The sequence below is a fragment of the Notolepis coatsorum genome, assembly GCF_963971535.1.
Source record: "Notolepis coatsorum genome assembly, chromosome: 12".
In the NCBI taxonomy this organism is placed as follows: domain Eukaryota; kingdom Metazoa; phylum Chordata; class Actinopteri; order Aulopiformes; family Paralepididae; genus Notolepis; species Notolepis coatsorum.
This window is the reverse complement of record NC_140176.1, coordinates 25,184,598-25,212,588: the sequence shown is the minus strand read 5'-3', so window position 1 is coordinate 25,212,588 and position 27,991 is coordinate 25,184,598. Positions and strand designations below refer to the sequence as shown.

At 47.0% G+C, this 27,991-nt stretch overlaps 1 protein-coding gene across 1 annotated transcript; it reads left to right on the top strand.

The window, feature by feature from the left end:
• Positions 1-27,460, top strand: LOC311238091 (STEAP family member 1B-like). The gene is made up of 7 exons (XM_084326068.1): positions 1-132; positions 12,664-12,797; positions 12,914-13,153; positions 16,706-16,811; positions 21,813-21,979; positions 23,661-23,825; positions 26,450-27,460. The coding sequence occupies exons 2-7, from the start codon at positions 12,672-12,674 to the stop codon at positions 26,714-26,716; spliced, it is 1,071 nt and encodes a 356-aa protein (XP_084182194.1). The 5' UTR covers positions 1-132; positions 12,664-12,671; the 3' UTR covers positions 26,717-27,460.
• The last annotated feature ends 531 nt before the right edge of the window (positions 27,461-27,991 follow it).

Genomic DNA, 27,991 nt, shown 5'->3' with positions numbered 1-27,991 from the left:
CATTGTGTTGTATTCTTTTTTTCTTACGCACGGTTGTCTCTTCTTATTACCCAGCGGAGCGGGACATACCACCAGTATAGAGACTGAAGCCGGTCTGGATAGAAAACCATTCAAACGATGATCTGGACTTCAGTAAGTAACCTACACTGACATTACAGGGACCTATTTATCAACAAATGTTTGACAGCTGTCAATAACAACTGTAACTGTTGCTGTCAATAACAAGTCAACAAACATATTTCAATCTCGTGTGTTGATTTGTGTTTTGATTTAGGCTCTTTTGCAATGGTCTAAGATTCCAAATCAAGTTTTTTATATACCCAAATAAACTCTATAACATAGTAATTATTGTAACTGCAGGAGTGTCATAGTGTAATTCTAGTTAGCTGCAGTGTGATGTCATAATAGAACCGGTTATAACAGGCTAGAATGCCCTGGTTCATTGTGATGTCATAATAGATAGCCACTAGTGTATAAATACGGAGACCCTATAAAGTTCGTCCCTTCACTTCTTCACCATCTTCAGACAAGCCACATCGACACCAAGCTCCATAACAGTCCTCTCATATTGCATGCAGTCAATAAGGTACGTTTGGGGCTGTACTGCGCTTGTAGTTAAGTTCATTGGGTTAACAACCACCCTTGTAACGACCGATAAATTGTAGGTATGTTGTTATGGTTTGATCCGTGATTGATTGTATTTCATGTATGTTTTCACAGTTTTACGGTTCGGAATAAAGATGTTCTCTTAGAACGGAAATAAAGCCAATCAGTAAACATCAAAGACGAGTTGCTTCATCATTGCAAGAGAGACAATTACAATTATATTACTATTGTAGTCATCAGCCCTGATTCTGAATCACCCATATCCCCTGAAAACTACACTGTTCTTCTGACGTCCTGACCAGATACCTTTACCCTAGTACTATCCTTTTTTATCTTATTTGTTAATTTTTTGTTCTATCCTACATATATTCACTTTTTTTTACCTGTTCTTTTATATAGCTTCTCTCTCCTTGTACAGTGTCCTTGAGTCTGATAAAGGTGCTTCTCTCTTAAAATCCAATTATTATTATTATTATTATTATTATTACCCATTCTCTATGTAGGTAGCAGGCCTGCTTGTATCATTTGATGATAATTCATGTTTGAGACTTCTCAAGTATGGCTAGCCTCTCTTACTTATTTGGGAGAGAATTCATGTTCACAAAATTGATTGGACTGACATCCACAAATCCTTACATTAAGCTTAAACCTTAAAATGACACACATCACACTATTTATACATTGTGTTTATAAAGTGGCCTCGTGTTTCGAGTGTATTGAAGTATTTTGGCCAACTTAGTGTAGCAGGGTGGATTATCCCTGCTTCGTGGGAACTGTGGGGTGCGGTCAATAGGTAGCGAGACACAGTAGCACCCTGGCCAGCTGCACCTCCGTCTTTGGGGTCCGGAGCGTCAACTGGAGGCTGGTAGTGGGGGTGAATGAGGCCCAGGGTTTACAAACCTGGTCCGGTACTCTGGTCTTCCTCCCTCTCTCTGGAGTAGTCCGCAGTACTCCCCAACACACCCTCACCCTCCACAGTTGCCCCTTTTTCCCTCCCACACCTACTGACCGGATGGTAGAGAAATAACTGGGTTCCCCCCGCAAGCAGTACCCTCCCTTAGTGAGACGACCAGAACCCTTACAATGGAAAAGGTAGAATAGCAAGGGGTTACGATTACATATATTACCCGTAGCAAAGGGTTAGGGTTAGGGTTAGAAATAATGAAAGACACACACAGTGCTCCCGCTCTGGATAACTGTATTGTAACTCAGCCTGGTTACAACAAAGCTACGGCTGGTGATTACTGCACCATGGGTATCCATACAATAATTACTGGCATGAATTATTAGCATAAGTCAATTACAGTATCACACACAGGCACCAAGTGCTCTCAGGTACCCAGACTAAACGCTGCCCACGTCTGGGCGGACCACAGTATTCACCTTCTTTAAGGAATTACACTCTTACTGTCCCCGGTTGAGAATATGGGGAAGGAAGGGGGAAGCATAGGGAAGAGAATAAAGGGATTCACAGAACGGGAATTATTTAGGAAATACACACCTTATCACGCTCAAAGAAAAGGAATAAAATAAAAGAGTGAGCCCACAAAATACCTTGCAAAAGTCCTATGCTAATACCGGTATATATTGTCTGGGGTACCCCTATTGAACTGTGGTTAACAACGTTAACTTCGCCCGCGGGCAGCACCACACTGTATACTGTATATGGAGTCGGGAGCATCAATGCTCGTTTGTACTCATCCGAAATGGCCGCCTCGTCACTCCACTGTTGTCCGGGAGGCAAGATGGCGTCGAACACTCGCGCCGCAGGGGCTAGCAGGCGGAGCTATAGCAGAGAGGCAGTGCTGGCTGAGCTGGTGCTGGGCGAACTCTGCTGGTGGTAAAGAACTCCCCGTGTCCTGCAGGCAGCCTGGGGCAGGGTGTGCTGCTGCTCTCCGGTGCAGACAGCTGTTGACGCCCGGGCAGACTGCTTGGATGTCCCGTACGTCTCTGGCACGCAGACTATACCGTCACTGTAACTAGGTATAACACGAGCAACGCTACTGTGAACCTTAGCCGCACGCTACTTATACCGCTCACTGTAACTAGGTATAACTCGACTCTTAGTGCCCGACTCTGCACTTAATGTTCATAATATCATAACACTGGTACTGCTAGGATATCGTCTCCACTAGCCAGTACTTCCTATCACCCGTCCCGGTTCCACGGGGCTCTCCGGCATAAACGTCAGCAACGGGGCTGTCTAGAGCTCCCCCGTTAGACGTGACTTCTCGTGGTCAAGTTCACTGCCGAGAAGAGAACGACTTCCGCTGCACTCCTCTCTTTATCATCTCTCAGCTCTCTCCGCCACTCTCTGCCTGCTACTGCCCCCTGCTGGTCCCGCCTGCCAGTCACACGGGGAGACGCACTGTAAAATATGAATCAATACTGTCATTTATGATCCGTATTCACATGCTCTTGGGACGGGGCCGTTTGTGTCATTGTTCGTGTGAATCAATGACACTAGTTAGAATGTCTTTGTGTACAAAAAGGGATATAAACACAGTCAGCAGTTCTGAATAATATACCATATTTTCCAGACTGCTACATTTCCCCCCACTTTGAACTTGCTAAGTCCTCTGCAAGTTAACAACAAAACAACAAAACAAACGCATGCATGAAAACGGTCCTGAGACCAACAGTTTCACACATCGGTTGACAATTACACATTATGCCAACAGTTTTACACACTCCCTCAGGAGTTGGACACACTGTTCCGCGAACACGCTCTTGAGCACGTAGTCCTGGCGATACCGAGCGGGTAGCCGACCTCTGGTGCTCCTCTGGGGCCGAGCGGCCTCCACTCTGGGGGGTTCCACCTCCCCCGCCTCCGACTCCGTGTCGGATTCCGCAGTGTCTGTCGGCGGGTCCTGGACCACGGCCTCACCCTCCGGGGCCATCGATGGACCGCCCGCGGCCTCCTCTTCGACTCCGTCTCCGCCGCCTTCCCCCTCCTCTCCTGAAGGGGTCGACTCCACCTCTGACTCGGCGCTTACGGCCTCCTCAGGGGCGTCCCGCAGGGGACCGGGGTGGTTACACGCCCTAGGATGCGGTTCCCGCCGGTGCCCGAAAGCACCTCCGATGTCTGATTCGGACGAGCTCCGCGGTGCCACCGGGATCTGTCGAGGGGCCCTCCCCCGCACTTCCGGGTCAGAAGCCGGGAAGGGACAGGTCTTGAGCTGGTCTCGATGCACTGTCCTTTCTGGACCCCCTGCTTCGGGCCTGACCGTGAACACGGGCGTCCCTTCGTGGCTCTGCTTAACCACCACATATGACGTAGGCTCCCACTTGTCTTGTATCTTATTACGGCCCCGGATTCGGTGGTCGCGTATCAGGACCCGGTCTCCGGCCCGCAGGAGTGCACCTCTGCTCTTCCTGTCGTAAATTCTCTTGCGTCGATGGGATGCCTGCTTCGCCGTGGCCTCAGCGGCCTCCGCGGCGGCCTTTAGTCGCTCGTGGTGACTCTGCACCCACTCATCTAGGTCTGCCGCCCCCTCCTCAATGACGTCTCTGCCCCCTAGGACATCTCGGGGCATCCTAGCGTCCCTCCCGAAGAGCAGGTAGAAGGGAGAGTATCCAGTGGAGGAGTGTTCGTGGCAATTGTATGTAAGTACCAACTCGGGTAGGTGCTCCTTCCAGTCCCGCTTCTTCTCTGCGGGCAGACTACGCAGCATGTCGTGCATTGTCCGATTGAATCTCTCGCACTGCCCATTCCCCTGGGGATGGTAGGGCGTGGTGCGGCTCTTTGAAATCCCATACAGTCGGCAGAGCTCCTTGATGACGCTCGACTCGAAATTTCGCCCTTGATCGGCATGGAGTCGGGCAGGGCAACCGTAGTACACGAACCAGTACTTGATGATGGCAGCGGCGGTGGTCTTCGCAGTCTGGTCTTTGGTCGGTACGGCAATAGTGAATCTGGTAAACATATCGGTCAGCACCAGTACGTTCTCGTAGCCACCCACCGACCTCTCCAACACGGTGAAGTCCATGGCCAGGACCTCCATGGGTGCCGTCACGTTAGTGCAGGTCATCTGGGCCTGGGCTTTAGGGAACACGTCGCGGGCTAATGCACATCGCTTGCATCGCTTCACCCATTGCTTCACCTCTTCTGCCATTCCGATCCAGTAGTAACTTCGCCTCATCAGGACCACCGTCCCCTGTCCCCCGTAGTGTCCCGCGTCTTCGTGCTGGGTCTCGTAGATCCTCCTTCGCAGGGCTGTGGGCACCACCAGCTGGAGAACCTCCTCTCCATCCCGGGGATCGCTTACGCGCCGAAACAGCACTTGCTGATGCAGACGGAATCGTTCCCACTGCTCGTATAACTTGCGGAGTTTCGGGTCTCCTTCCTTCAGCTGTACTTTAGTGGGGGGGACCCCCTGTGCCACCGCCCGCCACACCGGACCCAACTCGGGATCGTCCGCCTGGAGCTGTCGCATTTCCGCCCAGTCATATCCGCTGTTCCCCTTCTGTGCCGCTATCCGTCGTGCGCCGACACTCGAGACCTCCCGCGTCTCTGTCGGTCTCCCAGGGCACAGCAGGGCCCGCACTTCCTCCGCTGGGACCATGACGTAGCCCTCGCGGGCGACTGGGGCGGGGACGGACAATGGAACGGCCCGTTCCTGGAGACCCTGACGGGTGTGGGTGCCAGCCGCGGCTATCATTAGGAAGTCTTTCTCAGTGTCTTCCACTTCAGGTTCTGATCGCATCGGCATGCGAGACAGAGCGTCTGCGTTCTGGTTGAGTCGACCCGGTTTGTAGTGCACCACGAAGTCATACTCCGCGAGCTGAGCGTTCCACCGCTGCTCCACTGCTCCCAGGTTGGCCGTGCCGAGGTGTCTCAACGGGTTGTGGTCGGTGATCACGGTGAACTGGGCGTACATCAGGAGGTCTCTGAACTTCTCGGTGACCGCCCACTTCAGGGCGAGGAGTTCCAGCTTGAACGCACTATAATTTTGGTCATTCCTTTCGGACCCACGCAGGCCTCGGCTCGCAAAGGCGATGACTCGCTCCACGCCCTCCTGTTCCTGACTGAGTACCGCTCCCAGTCCCAAGTAACTCCCGTCGGTGGTCACTATGAAGGGGAGCTGGAGGTCGGGGTAGGCCAGCACCGGGGGTGTCAAGAGGCACTGCCGCAGATGATCGAAGGCCGTCTGACACTGCGGCGTCCACTTGAAGGCCTCGGGCCGGCCCTTGGCGAACCCCTTTTTTTCTTTCCCCATCAGGGCGTGCAGTGGCTGGGCCACTTGGGCGAAGTGGGGCACGAACCGCCGATAATAGGACAGGAACCCGATCACCTGCCTCACTTCCTTCGCTGAGCGTGGCGCCGGCCAGTCCTCCAACGCCTTCACTTTGTCGGTGTCGACCTGTATGCCGGCCGCGGAGACGACGTGTCCCAGGAACTTGACTTCGGTCTTCAGAAGGAAGCACTTCCGGGGCTTGAGTTTGAGTCCATGCTCCCGAAGCCGTCCAAACACCAGGTCCAGCTTCTGACAGTGGCTCTCGAAGTCGCTGGCGAACACCAAGACGTCGTCTAGGTAGACGAGTAGGACGTCGAAGGCCAGGTCCCCCAGCACGGCGGTCATCAACCGCTGGAACGTCGCGGGTGCGTTACACAGTCCGAAGGGCATACGAGTCCACTGGTAGAGGCCGAAGGGCGTCGTGACAGCCGTCTTCTCTTGGTCTTCCTCTTTCACCGCCACCTGGAAGTAGCCGGCGGTGAGATCGAGCGAGGAGAAGATCTTGGCCTGCCCCAAGGCGTCTAGGGACTCCTCGATACGAGGTAGGGGGTAGGCATCCCGGTGTGTCACGTTATTTAGGCGGCGGTAATCGCAGCAGAACCGCACGGAGCCGTCTTTCTTTATGACGATCACGGCTGGTGACGCCCACGGACTGCAGCTCTCTACCAGGACACCCAGGTCCACCAGATCTTGCACGTGTCTCTTTACTTCTTGGAACACGTGGGGCGGTATTCGGCGGTGCCGTTGCTTGACCGGGTGTGCGTCACCAGTGGGAACGTAGTGTGTGACCGTGGTTGTGTAGCCATAGTCCCCGTCGTCCACGGAGAACACCGCCTTGTGTTTCTCCAATACTTGATTCAGCCGGCTCACTTGGGCCGGTGTGAGATCCTGCAGGTTCGCCTGTACGTCCACGGCGAGCCCGCGGGTCTTCCCGTCCGGCTCCGCCTCTGGCGGGCGGTCCCGAGTCTGAATCGCCGTCACTCGGACGCCTCCTTCCACTTCCTCCACGGTCACTCTCTCCTTAGGCCGTACCTGACGGGGGCAGTGGATCTCTGCCAACCTGGCCCGGGGTCGGAGCACCATCTCGACGTTGGTCGGGTTCAACACCCGCACAGGCACTCTCCCCTGTCGGGCGTATGCCACCACGTTCGCCACCAATAGTCCGGGAGGCAGGTTGGCCCTCGGCGTGTGCTCTATCATCACGGGACGCCGCATCCCCGCTGTCGTCTCACAACGGCCTGGGACGACCACTTCGCTGTGCGGGGGAATGACCACTGGTTCCCTGCCGGCCACTTTGACGTACCCCATCCTTCCCGGGGCGATACACTCTCGGGCTTCCTGGGCCATGGCGGCGACCACACGGCGGATGGCGACGCTCCCCGCGTCGACACGTCTTCGGCTCGCCGGCCGCATCCCCTTGATCCCCTTGAACAGGCCATCTACCCCGCCGAGCACGTTCATGCCCAGAAGTCCCGGGATAGCGTCTCCTGTGGCCACTCGGCCTGGATCGTCTTTTAGTATGAATATGCATTTCCCCGGAAATGTCATATCCAGGCACTTCACTTCGGCGTAGAGACACCCCACCACTGGGATCTCCAACCCGTTGGCGGCGAAGAGAGTGATCCAGTTGGAGGGGGTCAACCGCGACCGCGGGAAGTGTCTGCGGAAGTGGCTTTCGGTCATGGTGGTGACTTCGGCGCCGGTGTCGAAGAGGCAGCAGGTCTCGACCCCGTCAATCTGGACGTCTAAGGTGAGACATTCCCCCATGTCTTGCGTCTTAGTGCCCCCTGCGGCCGAGTCGGCGACTCCGGTTACGACGCCGTTGACTGCCCTTCGGGATCCGGGTCGGTCCCCTGACGAGCCCGGAACTTCGGGGGTGGGGGCAGGGGCTGGGTGGGGCTCGCTGGCGTGGCGGGGGCACTCCCTGCTGATGTGGCCCGGCTGATTGCAGGCATAGCAAATCAACCTGCCCTCTTCGTCCCGGCGGGGCAGTTCCCGCTTAGCGGCGGGCGCGTCGTCTCTGCGTCGCCGTCCGGGGCCGCCTCTCTGGGTCGCGTCCCGCGTCTGTTGGACGGCCTGGAAGAGTTGCTCCTGACGTGCGTCCAGCCGCTCTTGCCCTGCGAAGAGCCGCTTAAAAGCTCCCTGTATTGCGTCTCCGCTCATCGGGGCCTCTCGTCCTTCTGCGGCTGCGGCGTGGACCAGGGCCTGGGCGCCACCCCTATTGGGGGGCAGGACCATCTCCTCCTCCGACCAGTCTATCGCCGCCATCATCAATTCGAGAAACGTCTGCTCTCCGTTCTCTTTTATGGACTTCTTCATCTCCCGTCGCAGCATCCCATCCTTCAGGCCTACCACAAACTGCTCCTGCAGCCGGGCGGCAGGATCCGCGACTCGTTGGGGTTCCCGGCCCTGTATGCGACGCATCTGTTCCTGTAGATCATACGCAAACTCCCTCACGGTCTCGCCATCTCTTTGTCGGCGGTCGAGGAACTCTCTCAGGCGTTCACTGACCGAGGTCTTGTCTCCGTACGTCTCCTGCAGCACCCGGAACACGGCGTCCGGCTCCGGGGCGGTCCCTTCTAGCACGAAGCGCACTGTCCGTTTAGCCGCGCCCTTTAGATGCTGCTGTACGAACTCCGCCTGTTCGTCGCCGGGCACTCTGCTGCTCCGAAAATGCACCTTCATGTCTCGGATCCAGTCGTCCACCAGCGGCTCTCCTCTCTCTTTCCCCCCTCCAAATTCGCTGCACTTCCGCTCTCGTTGGACGTACACCACTGGGAGGGGCGCTGGAGGAAGCTGTTGGATCATGGCTTGGGCCAAGGCACGCGACTCTCTGTGCCTGGCCTGCTCCAGTTGTTCGTGTTGGTGGTCTAGGGCTTCCGCCTGGTCTTGGAGTTGACCCTTTAGGAACTCCACTTCGGCGGTCAAGGTCTGCACCGTCTCGGCTCCCCCCTCTTCCTCTTTGAGCGGGGGCGGCGAGTCACCTCCTTGCGTCACCCGGGACGGCCCGGCTTTGGCATCGGGCTTCGGGTTGTCGTTGTCCGACATCTCAGGTCTCTGGGTCGTCACTTACAAGGGAGTGGAGTAGGATGTTGATCCTGTTCGTGACGCCAAATGTAGCAGGGTGGATTATCCCTGCTTCGTGGGAACTGTGGGGTGCGGTCAATAGGTAGCGAGACACAGTAGCACCCTGGCCAGCTGCACCTCCGTCTTTGGGGTCCGGAGCGTCAACTGGAGGCTGGTAGTGGGGGTGAATGAGGCCCAGGGTTTACAAACCTGGTCCGGTACTCTGGTCTTCCTCCCTCTCTCTGGAGTAGTCCGCAGTACTCCCCAACACACCCTCACCCTCCACAGTTGCCCCTTTTTCCCTCCCACACCTACTGACCGGATGGTAGAGAAATAACTGGGTTCCCCCCGCAAGCAGTACCCTCCCTTAGTGAGACGACCAGAACCCTTACAATGGAAAAGGTAGAATAGCAAGGGGTTACGATTACATATATTACCCGTAGCAAAGGGTTAGGGTTAGGGTTAGAAATAATGAAAGACACACACAGTGCTCCCGCTCTGGATAACTGTATTGTAACTCAGCCTGGTTACAACAAAGCTACGGCTGGTGATTACTGCACCATGGGTATCCATACAATAATTACTGGCATGAATTATTAGCATAAGTCAATTACAGTATCACACACAGGCACCAAGTGCTCTCAGGTACCCAGACTAAACGCTGCCCACGTCTGGGCGGACCACAGTATTCACCTTCTTTAAGGAATTACACTCTTACTGTCCCCGGTTGAGAATATGGGGAAGGAAGGGGGAAGCATAGGGAAGAGAATAAAGGGATTCACAGAACGGGAATTATTTAGGAAATACACACCTTATCACGCTCAAAGAAAAGGAATAAAATAAAAGAGTGAGCCCACAAAATACCTTGCAAAAGTCCTATGCTAATACCGGTATATATTGTCTGGGGTACCCCTATTGAACTGTGGTTAACAACGTTAACTTCGCCCGCGGGCAGCACCACACTGTATACTGTATATGGAGTCGGGAGCATCAATGCTCGTTTGTACTCATCCGAAATGGCCGCCTCGTCACTCCACTGTTGTCCGGGAGGCAAGATGGCGTCGAACACTCGCGCCGCAGGGGCTAGCAGGCGGAGCTATAGCAGAGAGGCAGTGCTGGCTGAGCTGGTGCTGGGCGAACTCTCCTGGTGGTAAAGAACTCCCCGTGTCCTGCAGGCAGCCTGGGGCAGGGTGTGCTGCTGCTCTCCGGTGCAGACAGCTGTTGACGCCCGGGCAGACTGCTTGGATGTCCCGTACGTCTCTGGCACGCAGACTATACCGTCACTGTAACTAGGTATAACACGAGCAACGCTACTGTGAACCTTAGCCGCACGCTACTTATACCGCTCACTGTAACTAGGTATAACTCGACTCTTAGTGCCCGACTCTGCACTTAATGTTCATAATATCATAACACTGGTACTGCTAGGATATCGTCTCCACTAGCCAGTACTTCCTATCACCCGTCCCGGTTCCACGGGGCTCTCCGGCATAAACGTCAGCAACGGGGCTGTCTAGAGCTCCCCCGTTAGACGTGACTTCTCGTGGTCAAGTTCACTGCCGAGAAGAGAACGACTTCCGCTGCACTCCTCTCTTTATCATCTCTCAGCTCTCTCCGCCACTCTCTGCCTGCTACTGCCCCCTGCTGGTCCCGCCTGCCAGTCACACGGGGAGACGCACTGTAAAATATGAATCAATACTGTCATTTATGATCCGTATTCACATGCTCTTGGGACGGGGCCGTTTGTGTCATTGTTCGTGTGAATCAATGACACTAGTTAGAATGTCTTTGTGTACAAAAAGGGATATAAACACAGTCAGCAGTTCTGAATAATATACCATATTTTCCAGACTGCTACATTAGCTCCTCGAAAAAAAGGAAAGAAAAAAAGCTGACTGACTTTACCCTTTGACAATAGCCGACCTAATCCTCTGGATTAATGGTTTAATGCTTGGGAATGAAACCCACATTATGTGAAATATCTCTGTTCTAGAGTCCCCTACATTCCTGAGGCCAAGGTTGGCTAGACTACAAACCGACTACCTTTACTACTGCTATAATTAAGAAAAGCTCAGAAAACACTCATATTAAGGGCTTAAAGTTACACTTCCATCTAGCCCCTTTCGTGACTGTGATGCAAGCCTTGCTTTAAAGCAGTCTACAAGCAAATCACGAAAGGGGCTAACCTCCATAATGACATGGCAACTGTTATACCGGTTTTCAGTTGTCAATCATAGTTCTTTAATGATAAAGCGTGTGTGTGTCTGTCTGTCTGTCTGTCTGTCTGTCTGTCTGTCTGTCTGTCTCTGTGTGTGTGTGTATGAGACTGGTGTCAAAGCTATTTTCCTAACAACCCCCTCTCTTTAACTCACTCCTGATTAAGTTTGCACGTTGAAAATCTAAATGGTTTCTTTCATTGTCATGGCAACAATAGTCTGTGAAAGCATAACATTTAAAAATGCAACTATTGAGTATGTGTTTTTCTCTGAGGCCCTGCGCAAAGTGCGCACCCATGACATCAAGACCCCCCGGCCCCCGTGCTGGGGTCCCGAAGCTGTATTTCTCAAGCACCTTAAAGTGCAGCGCTGATCTTAGACCAGATTAGCTCATGGTGGGAGTCGAGCTGGTCAGACTAGAGGTGGTGGCAGAGAGGGGGATGAGAAGGAAGCTGGCTGCTATCCTGGAGAATACCTCCCACCCCCTCTACGATGAGCTAGTCAAGATGAGAAGCACGTTCAGTCACAGACTCATACCCCCCCCCCCCCCCGACACTCAACTAACCACCTTGACCAGTCCTTCATACCAGCGGTCATCAGGCTCCACAACAGTGTGCAGGGGCCGCTGCCAGACATCCAACTATACTAGGAACTTCCATCACTGAGTGCGTCTGACTCCCACCTCAACGGACAATATATAACGTCACGGCATACATTCCTTATGTATACTGCACCTTATGTGTATACTGTATACTTATTTCATCTGAGCATATATTTAGCATTTTTAGATATATTGTAACTATATTTATTGTAGGGCAAATATAACTGAGAGGGCATACATACCCCCATCTTGCACCTTGACCTTTTTACACTGCCTACTCTCCCATATGCGCATGTCCAGAGTTAATTATATTGTTATATTGTTTACACTGCCTATTTTTATTTTTACTTCTCCACTGTACTATAATTCTATGACCTGTATCATGTCTTCTACTACCTGTACCCCCCACCCCCCCTCCCCCATGCTGCTATGATGCCTGAATTTCCCCAAGGGGATCAATAAAGGAATATCTTATCTTAAATCATAGTAGAGTTGGGACCTCAGGACCTCAATTCATACAAGTATGATAAAGATGGGCCCTGGGTCCCATACAGCTGCATGTGACAGTAAAGTCAGCCGTTTTTAGAGGATGATGGTCTACTGGCGTGGTATTATTTCCCCCCCACTCCGTTATATGTTCCTACCATAGCAACGTATGACCCATGAGCGGTGTGTAAATAATTGCTACCATGTCACAATTTGGTACTTTACTGTAATCTCAAGGTGATATTTACACTTGAAGTTTCATGTGAGAGTAGCAAAGTAAAACAGGTACCCCTCCCCCACACACACACACACACACACACACAAATCTCACCTTGTAGGCCAGTCCTCACTACCAACACAGTGGAAAGTGGGAAAGTGGGTTAAATATAGTAGTGGTTATGAGAGAATAGAAACATCACACCGCTATCTCCTTCTCTCGTCTTCTGCTGAGGTGAAGTGATGGACCGAGGACGGACAGATTCCGAGACACGGTGTGCCGGCCCGCAGCGCCCAGACGGTGAAGACCATGACTGGCAGGAGATGACTGACATGGTTTTGGGGGCTAAACCTCACCTGGACTCAGAGGTATACTGTACTACACACGCGCAGACACACAAACATTGTGTACACAAATGTTGTACAGAAAATATTATAAAGTTTAAAGTACTATTGTAAGAATCCAATCTGCCCCTCACCTCCAGGATTGCCAGCTGCAGGACCAAGAATGCGCTCTGCTGGACAGGACCAAACAGCGCCCCCTACTGGCTCTGGAGGACTTTGAGTTCCCCAGCAGCGTGTGCCTGGAGGACATGCCTCTGTTCCCCCAGTGGGTGCTACCTCTAAGACTGACAGGCGTCCTGCTGGGAGGGACCTTCCTCTACACCTTCCTGAGAGATGTGCTGCAGCCCTTTGTCTCCCAGAGCAAGAGTGACTTCTATAAGGTCAGGGGAAGGGTTTCTAGATGCCATACACCTCATAGACCTGAATGAATGAATGAATGAATGAAAACTTTATTAACAGATTGCAGAATGGGTACAGTACAGTACAGCTCAATACATACAATTGTTAAGGGGATGCAGACCAGAGAAAGACTTTCGTCTTGTTTACATCAGGGTCCCCCATTTTCAATTCATCGTAACATATATGACATACATGACATACAGATAGACAGTACTGCTACATCTATACATTTATGACATACCAGATTTGCAATTACAGTACTGTTTGTGATACAAAAAGAGTCCAGAAAGAAAAGAGTATATACATTAGGCGTAGAAACTGTACATTGGATTGGGTAGTTGGGGGTGGGGGGGGACTGTACATTGGAGGTGGTTGGGTGGGTGGGGGGGGGGGGTTGGGTAGGAGTGGGGGGGGGGGGGGGGTTGGGTAGGAGTGGGCGGGGGGGGTTGGGTAGGAGGGGTGGGTGGGGGACACTGTACAACTGTACAAACAACACTGTACATTGGATTATTGACAAGACCATACTTGGTAATTTACTGTACATTGGAGGGGGTTGTGTTCGGACATTTACAGGGGCCAGTTTCGAGTTGCAGTCTCCCTTAGGTGTTTTTTGAGAGTGTTTTTGAAAGTGGGTAGTGATTCACATTCCTTTACAGCTTTGGGTAGGGCGTTCCACATTGATGTGGCATAATTGCGAAACGTGTTTAGTCCCTTGTTTGAGCCGAATCTGGGTTTAACATGATTTGTGGAGCTCCCTCTGGTGTTGTGATCGTGGTATTCACTGACCTTTGGGAAGTATTTTGTCATGTACATGGGTACCTTGGTCGTGTAGTGTATCTTGTAGACCAGGCCCATTGCAAGTTGCTGTACTCTGTCGTCTACTCTAAGCCATCCTAGGTTGTCAAAGTGGGCAGGGGTGAGGTGGGTTCTAGGAGTAAGGTCAAGCAGTAGTCTGACCAGTTTGTTTTGAGATGTTTGTAATTTTGTTTTTAGCGCCTTTGAGGTGCTTTGGTACCATGAGGTGCAAGCATAGTCGTAGTACCCTTGAATGAGTGCTCCTGCTAGAGTCTTCAGGGTATTCTTGTTTACCAGTGAGGAGATCCGGTACAAGAATCTAGTTCGTTGGTTGACTTTTTTTATTACATTGGATGCCATTTTGTCACAGGAAAGATTTGCCTCTAGGATGGAACCCAGGTAGGTAATATCTTCTTTCCTTGTGACAATATTGTCACACACTGTAACTGAGAAGCCGTCGGTCTTGCTGAGTTTGTTATTTGAACCGAAGAGAATGGACTCTGTTTTGCCCATGTGTAATGATAGTTTGTTATCAGCGAGCCATATGCAGATTTTGCCTAGTTCTGAGCTGAGGGTTTTTTCAACCTGTAACTTGTTCTTGTCAGAGACCAGCAGGGCTGAGTCGTCCGCAAACAGGAACAAGTTGCAGTCACAAGCTGACGACATGTCATTTGCATAAATTAGGAGTGTGCACTGTCCCTAACTCACTGGGTCACTTACTCACACATTCGTTCCTTCATTCCTTCATCCATTCATCCATTCCTTCACTCACTCACTTCACATACGGTTTGCCACTCTGCATCTAGTGGCGGCTCACCGACATGGTACTTTGTGTAAGATAAGTCCAATCCATTTGTTTTGCATCTATGACACTGTCCTGGTATTGTGCAGCGCTGAAATGGCTGTGGCAAAACCGAAAACCTAAAATTCGAGACGTTCACAGAAAGGTAAAGAAACGATATACGTTGTATATTATGGCAATGACGTTGAGGTTTGTTCGACCCATGAGATATAAATACGGAAATCACGTCAGAAAAATAAAGTGAACAATTTTGGACTTCTGTGGTCGGCGACTGGTGTGAGCTGGGTAGTGTAGTTTTATGAAATTCCGACATCCATCGAAAGCCCTGGGTCTCCTCTTTCCTAGGACTACAATGATTTCATGAGTGCTTCTTCTCGTGTCTAAATCGTCCGTTTTATGGCATGGAGATTTTTATAAGCTCATATTTCGCTAATAAGTTTAAGGCAATCATTGGTAAACAAACATAGTGCTGAAAATATACACGTTGACTACTGTTTTGATAGGGTTAGGGTCTTTACTGTTGGCTACATTTGAAAAAGAAACGCTACATTACTTAATACAGACTGTATTGATCTATTTATGACGTGAAATCAATCTCGTACTGGTACCGGGCCGATCGGGTTTAAGAGGTTAAAGTAATAATCTCAAAAATGTTCATATAAATAAATGTCTGTTTTATTTATCAACTGATACAACACAATAGTGATTCTATTATAACCAGTTCATATGAATGTTTTTACATTTGCTGTTCTAAACACTGGTGTCTGGTAGGACATTCCCATCACAGGAAGTAATGTGTTTTACATCATCATCAGCAACATCAGTTTGTTTGGAATTAATATAAGACTAACTCAGTAGTTAGCATGAATTTTCAATATGGAAAGTAAGTCAATACAGTGCAAAACTACAACAGCAATGACCACTTGTGTCGTACACGTAAAAAAAAAAGTTGAACATTTAGAATTTTAAATGCATCAATCTGGTGCACTTTGAGGGTCAAGTAGACAACATACTGTATGTATAAAACAACAGCCTAGAGGCTTTTAAATACAACGAGGTCATAGACAGATATTTCACAGACAACAATCACTTTTAATTACAGGTACAAAACGTTAATATAACTCAAACTCTTATGCACTGGACATAAGTTATATAACAAACACGTTTAATAAAACTCTAACTCTTATGGTCATGCCCGCATCAATTGTGCAATAATACATTTGCGACATATACCTGTTGGAATCTTTCCTCTGTTTGTTTCTTGTGGAGAGCTGTCTTGACACACTCTACTGCAGTCTGCATCCCTGTAATTGTGGTGGTTCGCCTTTGCAAGGATTTGTTGAGGCATTCCATTTCCTCAAGAACTGAGCTATTGTTATGCAAAGACAAGTAGCCAGGTGGGTACTTGGCACGTGCACACAAAAATGCGACTCGTCGTGTGCCAAGTACCCACCTGGCTACTCGTCTTTGCATAACAATAGCTCAGGTCGTCAGAGACCTGAGCTCAGAGAGGGAACTAGCAGACGTTTTCCGTGTGGTCCTAGTGCTTGTCGCGTCTCAGTTTATTATCCGTTTATTATCCGTTTATTATCGTGTAACATTGTTTTGGATGGTAAAAAAGTGCGGGGGACAATAACTGCCTTCTGAAAACGTGCAGGGGACGTGTGTGTGTGTCGTCGTCCCCCGCACGTTAATTACGCCCCTGCCCAGAGTATAAGTATATTCTGAACGGGAATAAGATTCATGGGAGGGAAGAGGACATTTCTGTTGTAATTTACTGGTCCTATAGATGTATGTCGATCATATGTGACTGTGATACTGTTTTATGCATTTTTTTTATTGTTATATCATTTACCACCATGTACCTCTGTGAGGAGACTATTACAGTTTCTCTGTAATCTAGTGTTACAACCATATCTCTCTTTGGAATGTATAGGTGCCGGTCCTTGTGATGAACAAGACTCTGCCTTGGACGTCCATCACCCTGCTGGCTCTGGTCTACCTGCCTGGGCTACTGGCTGGCCTACTGCAGCTGTACAGAGGTGGGAATTTACAGATTTAGCTCATTTAACTGCTGTATCACTAGGGACTTTTAGTTGGAAAATCTAATTCAAACCTTAAATGTTCAAACTGTAATGATGTGTTAAAATTCAAAATTGGAGGGCAGTTGGTAACCTTGCATGGCTGCTAGCTTCATGAGATCACGTGAGAATCCATCTTGTCAGGCTTCAAGTTCCGCACTTGTGGAGTCTCATAAAAAAAAAAAGCAGAGTCCCATATAGATGCCTGTCCCTGTTACTTTTTTACTTTCTAATGTGCTGGGTGGGAGGAGTCACAGGTCAAACAGGTGATGTGCTGGGTGGGAGGAGTCACAGGTCAAACAGGTGATGTGCTGGGTGGGAGGAGTCACAGGTCAAACAGATGATGTGCTGGGTGGGAGGAGTCACATGTCAAACAGGTGATGTGCTGGGTGGGAGGAGTCACAGGTCAAACAGGTGATGTGCTGGGTGGGAGGAGTCACAGGTCAAACAGGTGATGTGCTGGGTGGGAGGAGTCACAGGTCAAACAGGTGATGTGCTGGGTGGGAGGAGTCACAGGTAAAACAGGTGATGTGCTGGGTGGGAGGAGTCACAGGTCAAACAGGTGATGTGCTGGGTGGGAGGAGTCACAGGTCAAACAGGTGATGTGCTGGGTGGAGTCCTTGATAATGTTTTTGGCTCTGTTCAGGCAGCGGGGAGCTGGAGATGTCTTCCAGGGAGGGCAGAGGGCAGCCGGTGATCTTTTGGGCAGAGTTAATGACCCTCTGGAGAGCTCTCCTGTCCACGACTGAGCACCCGGCCTACCACACTGTGATGCCGTACGCCAGAATCATGCTTTCAATGACAGAGCGGTAGAAGGCCACCAGCAGCTTCTGTTTCCAAGTTGTTCTTCCCGAGTAGCCTCAGGAAGTGTAGACGCTGCTGTGCTTCTTCACTGTCGCTGTGCCGTTGATGGACCAGGAGAGCTCCTCCGAGATGTGGATTCCCAGGAACTTGAATGTCGGGACCCTTTCCACACACAGTCCCCATTCATGCGGAGTGGAGCAGGGTCCACGCCGAGCCTCCTGAAGTCAATGATGATTTATTTGGTTTTTGACGTGTTAAGAACCAGGTTATTGTCTGCACACACCATACCGTCAGCCGTCGTATCCCCTCCTGTGATGAGTCCAACCACGGTAGTGTCGTCCCGCAAAGTCCTTAATCCAGGCGCAGGTGGGTGGGGGGGGGAGGCGTAGGTCCAGCGGTTTGCTGACCAGTATGTCTGGGATGATAGTGTTGAATGCTGAGCTGTAGTCTATGAAGAGCAATTTCTCACATAGCTGCCTGTGTGTTCGTGGTGTGGCTCGGCGCAATGTAGAGGGCTATGGAGAGGGTGTCTGTAGACCGGTTGGATGTGTAAGCAAACTGATGTGGGTCGATGGAGGGAGGGAGGCTGGCCTTGATATGCTGTGAAACCAGCCTCTCAGAACGCTCTTAATCACGACTGATGTGAGTGCAATTGGCCTGTAGTCATCGAGACAGTTTATGACTGTTTTCTTGGGGACAGGGATGGGACACCTAATGTGTCTTTAGCCCTATCATACATACTGTAAATAGAAGTGTTGAATAGCATACATGAATGACATACATATATGCAAGGAAGAAGATACATTACTATACATGTGATTACATGTATAGTAATGTATCTTAAACATATTACATTACCAATATGTAATTACACTGTAATCACAACTAGCTACCTCAAACTATAGTCTACACATATAACCCTGTATGATAGCATGTACAATAACGCTGTATATACCATATATATATATTTATATATTCATATTTACCATATATATATTTATCCACATCTGTCTGAAAAACACCTGCATATAATCCTTTTTACATACCTGTATATACTATGTCTATATATATATCTGTATATATCCCTTACCTACACTTACCACTGGTCAGTATGACTTACTACCATAGTGTTTTTATAACCCGTATCACTGTACATAATACTACATACATCTGATTATCCTTATTACTCAGTAGTACTAATTTATATATACTCCAGTTTAATCACTTGTACATTGTATAGACAAAGATCAAGCAACTAAACGAAGCCAGCGAGGGAACATAGATATAAAACAGAGGGAGACACAGAGAGAGGGAGAGTCATTACTGACATCAGTGATGGCCACATTAGTAACATAATACATTATGCATTAAAAAAATACAGTGGAAAACATATAGAAGGAGACAGACAAGGGGAGGGGAAGGTTTGAACCCAAGCCTGAGGAAGGCATGGTCGATTCCAAACAAAGGTAACCATACTAAATACATAATCCATTGATGTCAAAGGTGTCTGGAAGTGTCCACATCTCTCAAGATAAGGATAAGAGGATGTAAACAAGACTGTTGTTGGTTAATTTATGTGTAACATTCGTGTCCTAACTGTTTTTCTATTTTTGTCTCTGTGCTTTCTTGCTATGTGGCTTTGAGGTAAAGAGGCTGACAGAGGTTGTTTGATCACTCACACTGACAGCAGGGTGTATCCCGGCTGTGAGCTAAGCGGTGGCTGGTATTTAATTTCAAACCTTTACTTATACTCGCAAAGGCACTGAGGTTTAGCAGCATTTCAAATCACATGTCATGAGAGAACGAGGAAAAACATAGAGATCAACTAACCGGGTACAACGTGATAGACAGTGTTTGGAGATCAAGGTCCTAAACTCTGTCTGTTGGAGGTCATTCCATGAGCTCGGGATAGTTAAAGATCAAGGTCCTAAACTCTGTGTTTGAGGTCATTCCATTACCTCGGGGCATCAAAAGAAAATGCAGATTTGCCAAGTTCTGATATAAAAAAAAAGTTAAAAGGACAAGCCAGTCACTAGAACGGATCACATTCTACAATTCCATTCCAACAAGGGCTGGCAATAATTAGGCAATAATTCATATTTAGAGAGAGGTGATACTGTATAAGGAAGGTAGCTTACCAAAAAGACACTTAAACAAAAAACAACGTTTGTTGCACCTCTCGGCTAGAGATGTACAGTAACTTATATAAGCTCCATAGTGTCCACCATTACTGCCAAAGTACTCTTGAGAAAGGCAGTGAACCCCAAACTGATCCAGGAGCTGCATGCCCATGCACCCTGCACTCTGGTCTCTCTGAGGAAAGGCATACTGGATGTGTATGTTTGTTGAGAAGCGATTTTTGTGGAATGACAAATCTAGATCATCCCTGTCTCCCTTATCTTTCTTTAAAGATCCCCTCCAGATGTATGTTAAACCCTTAGGTTAAAACTATTTCTATATTGAATACAAATTGAAATCCACCAAATAATCAATAAACTACTGAAAATGTCTTAGCAGCATCTCTATACACCTCATTGAGAATGCAAGGATATATCGATATGCAAATTGGCAATAAGCACCCATTGATATTTACTAGGAATTCAGCAGTTTACTGTTCAAGTCAATACCTACTTACACCCAAGTTACCACATATTGGACCATGACGGGTGACATTTATTAGTGGCATCAAGCTGTAAGATTTCAGTGTTTCAGCCTGGTCGTCGATCGTTATCAGCCTCTGTCCGTGCCATCTCTCGATCCTCTGCGTTGTGTTGTTTTTCATCGAGGCAATCGTTCGTGGTGGAATTCCGTCCTCCCGCGGCTTACTGGCTGAGACACCCTATCTCTTCCCCGGTGCATATCCGAACAATCGTACACTGACTCGGACTGTTTATATCAAAGAGGATAGTTTATTTACATATACAGAATGAAATGAAGGAGGAAAAACAAAAGTCTAAGAAAAGCTAAGAAAATATCTATATCTGTCTCATTCTCTCTCTCGTTGTCTGCTCTCTCTAACTCGCTCTCTCTACTGTAGCTCACTCTCTCCCCTTCCCCAGCCCTCCCTGAGGCGGCCTAACTCGTTTATACGTCTTAGCCAGGCCTCATCTGTTTCCAACAAACATCCCAGCTAACTAAACATTTGTTAAGGCAAATGGTATACGTATTTATCCTGTTACAACAAACAAAACGAAAACCAGCCATATCTGTCAACGCATGCAACTTAGAGTTCATGGAAGTACAGAGAAGCTCTCCCCCTCCAGGGGAAGAATGTGAGAAAGGTACTCTGATGACACATTTTACGCCAATAAAAATATGTATATTCAAATGAATGCCTCCAAAAAACATGTTTTTATGTGGAGGGGGAAGCATGACATGAAATCTCTGTGTGGCTAAAGGTCTCTTTGAAATTTCAAATTGGACGTGAAATACCACTTTTTCACTATTGGACATAGCATTTAGACGATCCCAATATCCCCCCTACCTCTCCGTTTTGGCTGTGGTAGTGTAGTGTAATGTGTCCAGATTATTTTGTGGGTCTAGGGGAAGGGATCATCTAAACAGTTTTCAGATGCTGACTAAATGGACTAAGGGACTTAGGTTTCGGTTTCCCTTTGAGGAAATACGCTGAATCGTGTGTCGCTTTTTTCTATCTATTAGAACTGTTTCCATGGCTCCAAATCACAAATAAATGTAAGGTTTTAAGTATCTTTTGGCGGAGGTGTTTCGTACCTCACAGGTGTCATGGAGATATTGAGGATTTTTCTCTCCATACGCACAGCGTTCCAAAGATTTCAGTTCCACTACATTTCAGTTCAAATAAAAAAATGTATTGTAGGCACAACCTAATCTCAAAATGCACTGTAAATAAAGTGCTGTTTGAAACAATAAATACATAGATCTATCATTATTATAACTACACTGTTTCTAAGCCCTGCAAAAAAACAAATAAGCTGATGTATATAGTCCTTTTCATTATTTTACTACCGATGCTAAAACGAGGGATGTACCATTTCCTAGGTAAAGATTTCAACCCCTTCCCTGTGTAGCTTCATTTGAAGGGCCACTAGCTGTCGAGGGCACTCCAAAACAAGGGGTCGGGCCAAGGGAAACAAATTGGGATGGGTGCCTTAATCTGCCCCGGTGTCTTCTCCCCAGGTACCAAGTACAGCCGCTTCCCCGTCTGGCTGGACAGGTGGATGTGTATCAGGAAGCAGCTGGGTCTGCTCTCCTTCTACCTGGCCTGTCTGCACGCCCTCTACAGCCTGTGTTACCCTATGAGGAGATCCTACAGGTACAAGCTGCTCAACTGGGCATACCAACAGGTAAGCACATAACACATTCATTAATTAATAGTTAATTTCAAACAATATAAAATAATCAAAGAATAACCATGACAAGATTAAATACAAAAATTTAATATAATATACATACGGTACATAGTTACAATAACAGTAGATACACAGGCATTGAAAAGGTAGAGAGACCAGTGAGAGGCGGAGACCATGGCAAACTACTTTTGCAGAGAGAGACCTACCATATACACACCCTGCAGACTATGGCCCCTCTTGGACTCAATGAAGAGTTTAACATTAAACCCTTCCTGTAAATACACACATTCTGTCTGGTTCTGTTTTTTAATACATTTTTCTGTTTTTTAAGTTTTCTTATTATATATTTTTTTCTCTATTTTGCATGTGAAGGTGTGTTACATCTAACTTCTAACTACCGTACTACTGTTATTGTAACTATGTACCGTATGTTCTGGCACTTGAGCTGCAGTATGTTTTGTAAATTAGTAGCCTATAGGCTAATTGATTTGAACCTTGACCTGGTTCAACCTTGACCCCTAATATGTATGTATATATACCCCACCCCTTTTCACATGTTGGTGACACTTGACAAAAGCCACAGGCCGAAACGTTGTGTTAAAGCAAAAAATTTAACTTGGGAACACTGCAGACGGTGTGCTGACTTTTTTTCCACTACTTTACTGGTTGTCCCTCACTCTCGAAACAAAAGGTGATGCCTTTAAAAAGTAGAGCCATATGAAACATGTAGAGCCATATGAAAGTGGTATTTTGTGGTACTTTGGGGTATTTTGTGGTACTTTGGGGTATTTTGGGGTATATTTTGGGGTATACTTTGGGGTATTTTGGGGTATTCTGTGGTATTTTGTGGTATTTTGTGGTACTTTGGGGTATTTTTAGGATATTTGTGGTATTTGGGGGTATACTTTGGGGTACTTTGTGATTCTTTGTGGTACTTAATGGTGATTAGTAGGACCCTGTGGATCTCCTGGCTAGCAAGATCAGTAAAGAAAAAAGGCAAAGAAAAATGGTTTATAATGTCATTTTTATTTATTTAGTTATATACTTGTTGTTTTTATTGTAATGTTTATTTCTGTCTGTTGATTTGATTTTGTTTTAATTTAGTAAATAAATTGTGTTATTACCATTAGTATTAGCGTTATTATTATTATGTGTCTTATTATTATCATTAGTGCTAGCATTATTATTATTATTTGTCTTATTATTATCATTAGTGCTAGCTTTATTATTATTAGTAGTATTATCATTAGTGTTAGCATTATTATTATTATTTGTCTGATTATTATCATTAGTGCTAGCTTTATTATTATTAGTAGTAGTATTATCATTAGTGTTAGCATTATTATTATTATTTGTCTGATTATTATCATTAGTGTTAGCATTATTATTATTAGTCTTATTATTATCATTAGTTATAGCATTATTATTATTATTATTTGTCTGATTATTATCATTAGTGTTAGCATTATTATTATTATTATTATTATCATCATTAGTGTTAGCATTATTATTATTATCGTTAGTGTTATTATTATTATTATTATTGTCATTAGTGTTAGCATTATTATTATTATTATTATTATTAGTGTTAGCATTATTATTATTATCATTAGTGTTAGCATTATTATTATTATCATTAGTGTTATTATCATTAGTGTTATTAATCGTCCTTCAGGTGCAGCAGAACAAGGAAGATGCGTGGGTGTCTGATGACGTGTGGCGTATGGAGATCTATGTGTCGCTCGGCATCATGGGACTGGGCCTGTTGGCCCTGCTGGCAGTCTCCTCCTTGCCCTCCGTCTCTGATAGGCTCAACTGGAGAGAGTTTGCCTGTATCCAGGTATTGTTCTCAACAGCAGGGGCCATGTGATTGGGTTTATTATATATCTTCTTTGAGGGTTAAGATGAAATAAGATAAGATCATACTTTATTGTCTGTTGTTGGTACAGAAATTATTTTTGTGTCGGAACACACAATACTGCGTTACAAGAAGGAAAACGAAAGACAACCATGTTAACCCCTTCCTTCCTTCCTTCCCAACCAACGTTATTCATTTAGATGTGACACAGTCCCATAAGTCCAAGGTTATTTCATATTGCACAGCTCTTTTATATTACACTGTCCTGTTTATGTTGCGACCACATTTATATCCTACTTGTTAGAGATGGAGTCTTTGTATCTTTTCAGTTTCCACTTGGGGTATCTGAAGCGCCTATGTGAGGGTAGCAGCTCGTATTCTGTGTGCAATAGATAAGATAAGATAAGATATTCCTTTATTGATCCCCTTGGGGAAATACAGGCATCATAGCAGCATGGGGGAGGGGGGAGGGGAGGTACAGGTAGTAAAATGCAGTGTAAACAATAATTATAACAAATCAATATGCTTAACATAACGTAATTAACTCTGGACATGTGCATAATGGTCAACAAGGTGTGAGATGAGGGTATGTATGCCCTCTCAGTTATATTTGCCCTACAATAATAGTTACAATATATAATCTAATCCAATAATCTAAATCTAATCTAATCTAATATAGTCTGAAAAAACGAAATGCTAAATATATGGATATAATCTAATAATCCAATAATTTAAATCTAATCTAATATATAATCTATAAATGCTAAATATATGATCTGATGAAGTATACACTATTCACATAAGGTGCGGTATAGTATTATTGTCCTTTTAGGTTCCTAGTAGTTGGATGTCTGGCAGCAGTCCCTGCCCACTGTTGTGGAGCCTGATGGCCGCTGGTATGAAGGACTGGCCGAGGTGGTTAGTTGAGTGGATGTGAGATGTGAGGGATCGTCTAGGATTTTATGGGCCATTCTCAACATATTTTTTGTGTAGCCTTCCATAAATGTTTGAAAGGTCACATTGGGCTATGCAAATACATTTGACTTCACTTCACTTTGACTTGAAAGGACTTGTATGTGCTTTTGAGAGGATCCCAATCTGAACTATAGATAGACCTCTGAAAATCCTGAATGTTCCCAAATGTTTGTGTCTAGTTAGGTGTTACATTTTTACCAGATAATGTTGTGAAAAGTAACACATGAAGTATTGACCCTTATTAGAAACACAAGAACCAACCAACATAATCTGTGATTCCATTCTGGCACCCTCTGTCGAGGGTGGAAATTAATGGAATATTCATATAGATCACTCCTAGCTGCGTCTGTGGTTCTTGCAGGCTCGGTTCATCTATGTCTCTATTCTAATATCGATTTCTTTCTCTGGGGATTTAGAATTTTGAAGTGGCAGTAAAAAAGAAAAAGGGAACATCGCTAAAAAGAAAATGGCAACATCCGGTCATTTAGTGTTAGCAATGTGGCTCTTCAAATTGGGCTAGTTAACAAAACATATAATCCTCCTGTAAAACATTACCTTAGCTCTCACCCCACATGCAGTTTAATGGACAAAATTACTGGCAAACAAAAAAGCTCTGGGATTGTCAAAATGACGCCAATGTGAGAGGTAAACCAGTGGTGACTGACGGGAACTATCCACCCCCAATGTTGTGACAGTCAACTGTGAAGCTCTGTTACTGAAGCTAGGCAGCACACACTAATAGTCCAAAGGAAGTCACACAGGCTATTGAAGAAAACACAGCACAGCATGGCTCATGGCAACGATGACGGCGACAGTCTCTGGTCAAACAAACAGTTGAGTTGCTGGAATGTTATCTAGCGTCTGACCAGAGCTCCAGAGGTGAAGACAGCATTGAGTGCATTTCATTTGACTAACTGATCAAGTTCCTCTTAAGCTGAGGCCTTCAGGCTGTGTTTCCTCCATTACAAAATCAACATTGTACTAGAAAAACTTCGTCTTACAATCGAGGTGCATGAACTAGAAACGACTAATAAGGGGGGGGGGGGGGGGTTTCAGCTACTCTTGGAGGCCGATGAATGATCTCAAAATAATGTTCTGTTAGAACCAACGCATTTCAGCAACATGCCAACGGTTCGCCGAGACCCGGGTTCAATTCCCGGCAGCCAGTGGGGTATGAGTCCTGTTCGTTGCAATAGCGACTCCTACTGGTTGGTCCGGGTGCCTGTTCAGCAGGGAGGGGATCTGGGGGAGATAGCGTGAACGTCTGCATGCGTTATGCTCTCCCAGTGAAACTCCTAGCTGTCAGGTGTGGAGAAAAAAAAGTGGTTGGCGACTCCACATAACACTAACCTTCTTACTGTCCTATACTACCATGCACTCCTCCTACTATACTAATGTGTTTTATGTCTATGCACTCAACACTGCAACACCCAAGTTTCAGCACTTTTTGTTGAACATTGTTACATTGTTACTTTACATAAAATGGTAATGTATCGAAGGAGACCGATAGTAGGAAGCACAATGACCAGGAAGGGAATTGGCAGAATGACAAAATTGGGGATATGGTTGCAAAAGTATTTTGTTGATATTTCCCATTGCACACATGACTCTTCTTTCTCTCCGTATCCCAGAGGTCCCTGGGCTACGCTGCCTTGCTGCTGTGTACGGGTCACGCCCTGGTCTTCGGTTGGAGGAAATGGGTGGAGGTCAAACAGTACGTGTGGTACACCCCTCCTTCCTTCATCCTGGCGTCGCTCCTCCCCCTCAGCGCCCTCGCCGTCAAAGCCGCGCTGCTCCTGCCCTGTTTGAACAGGAGGCTCAAGCTGATTCGCAGAGGCTGGGAGAGACCCCTTGTTCAAGGACAGACGAAGAACGGGAAAGGGGAGTGTCATGCTTAGGGTGACCATGAGTCAAATACTGGTACACTAAAGACACTATGGCATCCTCAGGAGACACCCCTCCCATAAATACTGTAATATGCCGTGTTGGGCTCATTACTAAAAATACTTATTACTCTCTGGGAGCAGTAATTTGTTACGTTACTCATTACATTACATCCGTATCCATACTCTGAAATGCTGAAATACTCTTAGGGGCGACAGTGGCTCGGTAGGTAGAGCAGTCGTCTGGTTATCCAGAGGCTCCTTGTTCGATTCCCGCTCCTCCCGGGCAGCGTGTCGAAGTGTCCTTGAGCAAGACGCCCCTAACTGCTCCCGATGAGCAGGTTGGCACCTTGCATGGTCGCCTCCGCCATCGGTGTGTGAATGTGTGAGTGAATGGGTAAAAATGTGAGGAACAAAATTGTAAAGGGCTTTGGATAAAAGCGCTATATAAATGCAGCCATTTACCATTTAAATGCTTCCTTTCCTATTGATAAAATGCGGTACAACATAGGCTACTCTGTGTGAATGATCATGTGGTGCAGAGCGCAGCGCCTCTGGTGTGAAAAGCTCATTAACTGAAAACCAGCCGTCTTTTCCCCCCTGCAGTATTAGACGTTTGAGAACAAGGCGACTTCAGGCTCAAAAGCACAGTTGTCTGAATTTGATGAAGGACAGTCTTTTTAAAACAACTCGCCGTCGTGCTGTTGTAGCGACCGCGGTGTTTTCAAGATAATTTAGTTTGATTGAAATGGAAAGTAGGAGAAGTTGCTCCTCTTGGACTCCTGAAGGATGAAACAGCACTGATGATTTACTCTGAAACTTACATTCTACCTGCTCCATGACATGCATACTGTGTATGTGAAGTGGAGTGAAGAAGACGTATCATCCTCTTAGAGTAGACTTTTGATATTGGATTTTCGGACAATGCGCACCTTGTAAGCCTTGAGCAGAGTTTGGATAGATTACAGATCGACAATAGTGTTCTTGTCACCTTTTGTCTTGACAAAATCAAAGTAATTGGGTAATGAAGAAAAAACAGGGAGTGCTACACTGGGTCAAAGAAATATGATGATGGTGATGTTGAAGTAAAAAAAAAAACAGGACACGGATGTCCTCTGCCGGGGAGTAAAGGAACAGTGATGACAGGTGTCAAATTTTAAACAAACCAATCGGTCATGTGGCTAGGTCACTTTACCATAAAAACACTGCCCCCATATAGAAGCACAGATAAAACTAAACGCTAGAAAAACACAAAACACCTGGGCGCCCAGCGATTGATCCTCACAAGTG

Excerpts from the sequence above, each read along its gene's own strand:
- LOC311238091 (XM_084326068.1), top strand. The coding sequence starts at position 12,672 with ATGGACCGAGGACGGACAGATTCCGAGACACGGTGTGCCGGCCCGCAG. Across the intron at positions 21,980-23,660 it reads TCAACTGGGCATACCAACAG|GTGCAGCAGAACAAGGAAGA; the intron begins GTAAGCACATAA and ends ATCGTCCTTCAG. Across the intron at positions 23,826-26,449 it reads GAGAGTTTGCCTGTATCCAG|AGGTCCCTGGGCTACGCTGC; the intron begins GTATTGTTCTCA and ends TCCGTATCCCAG.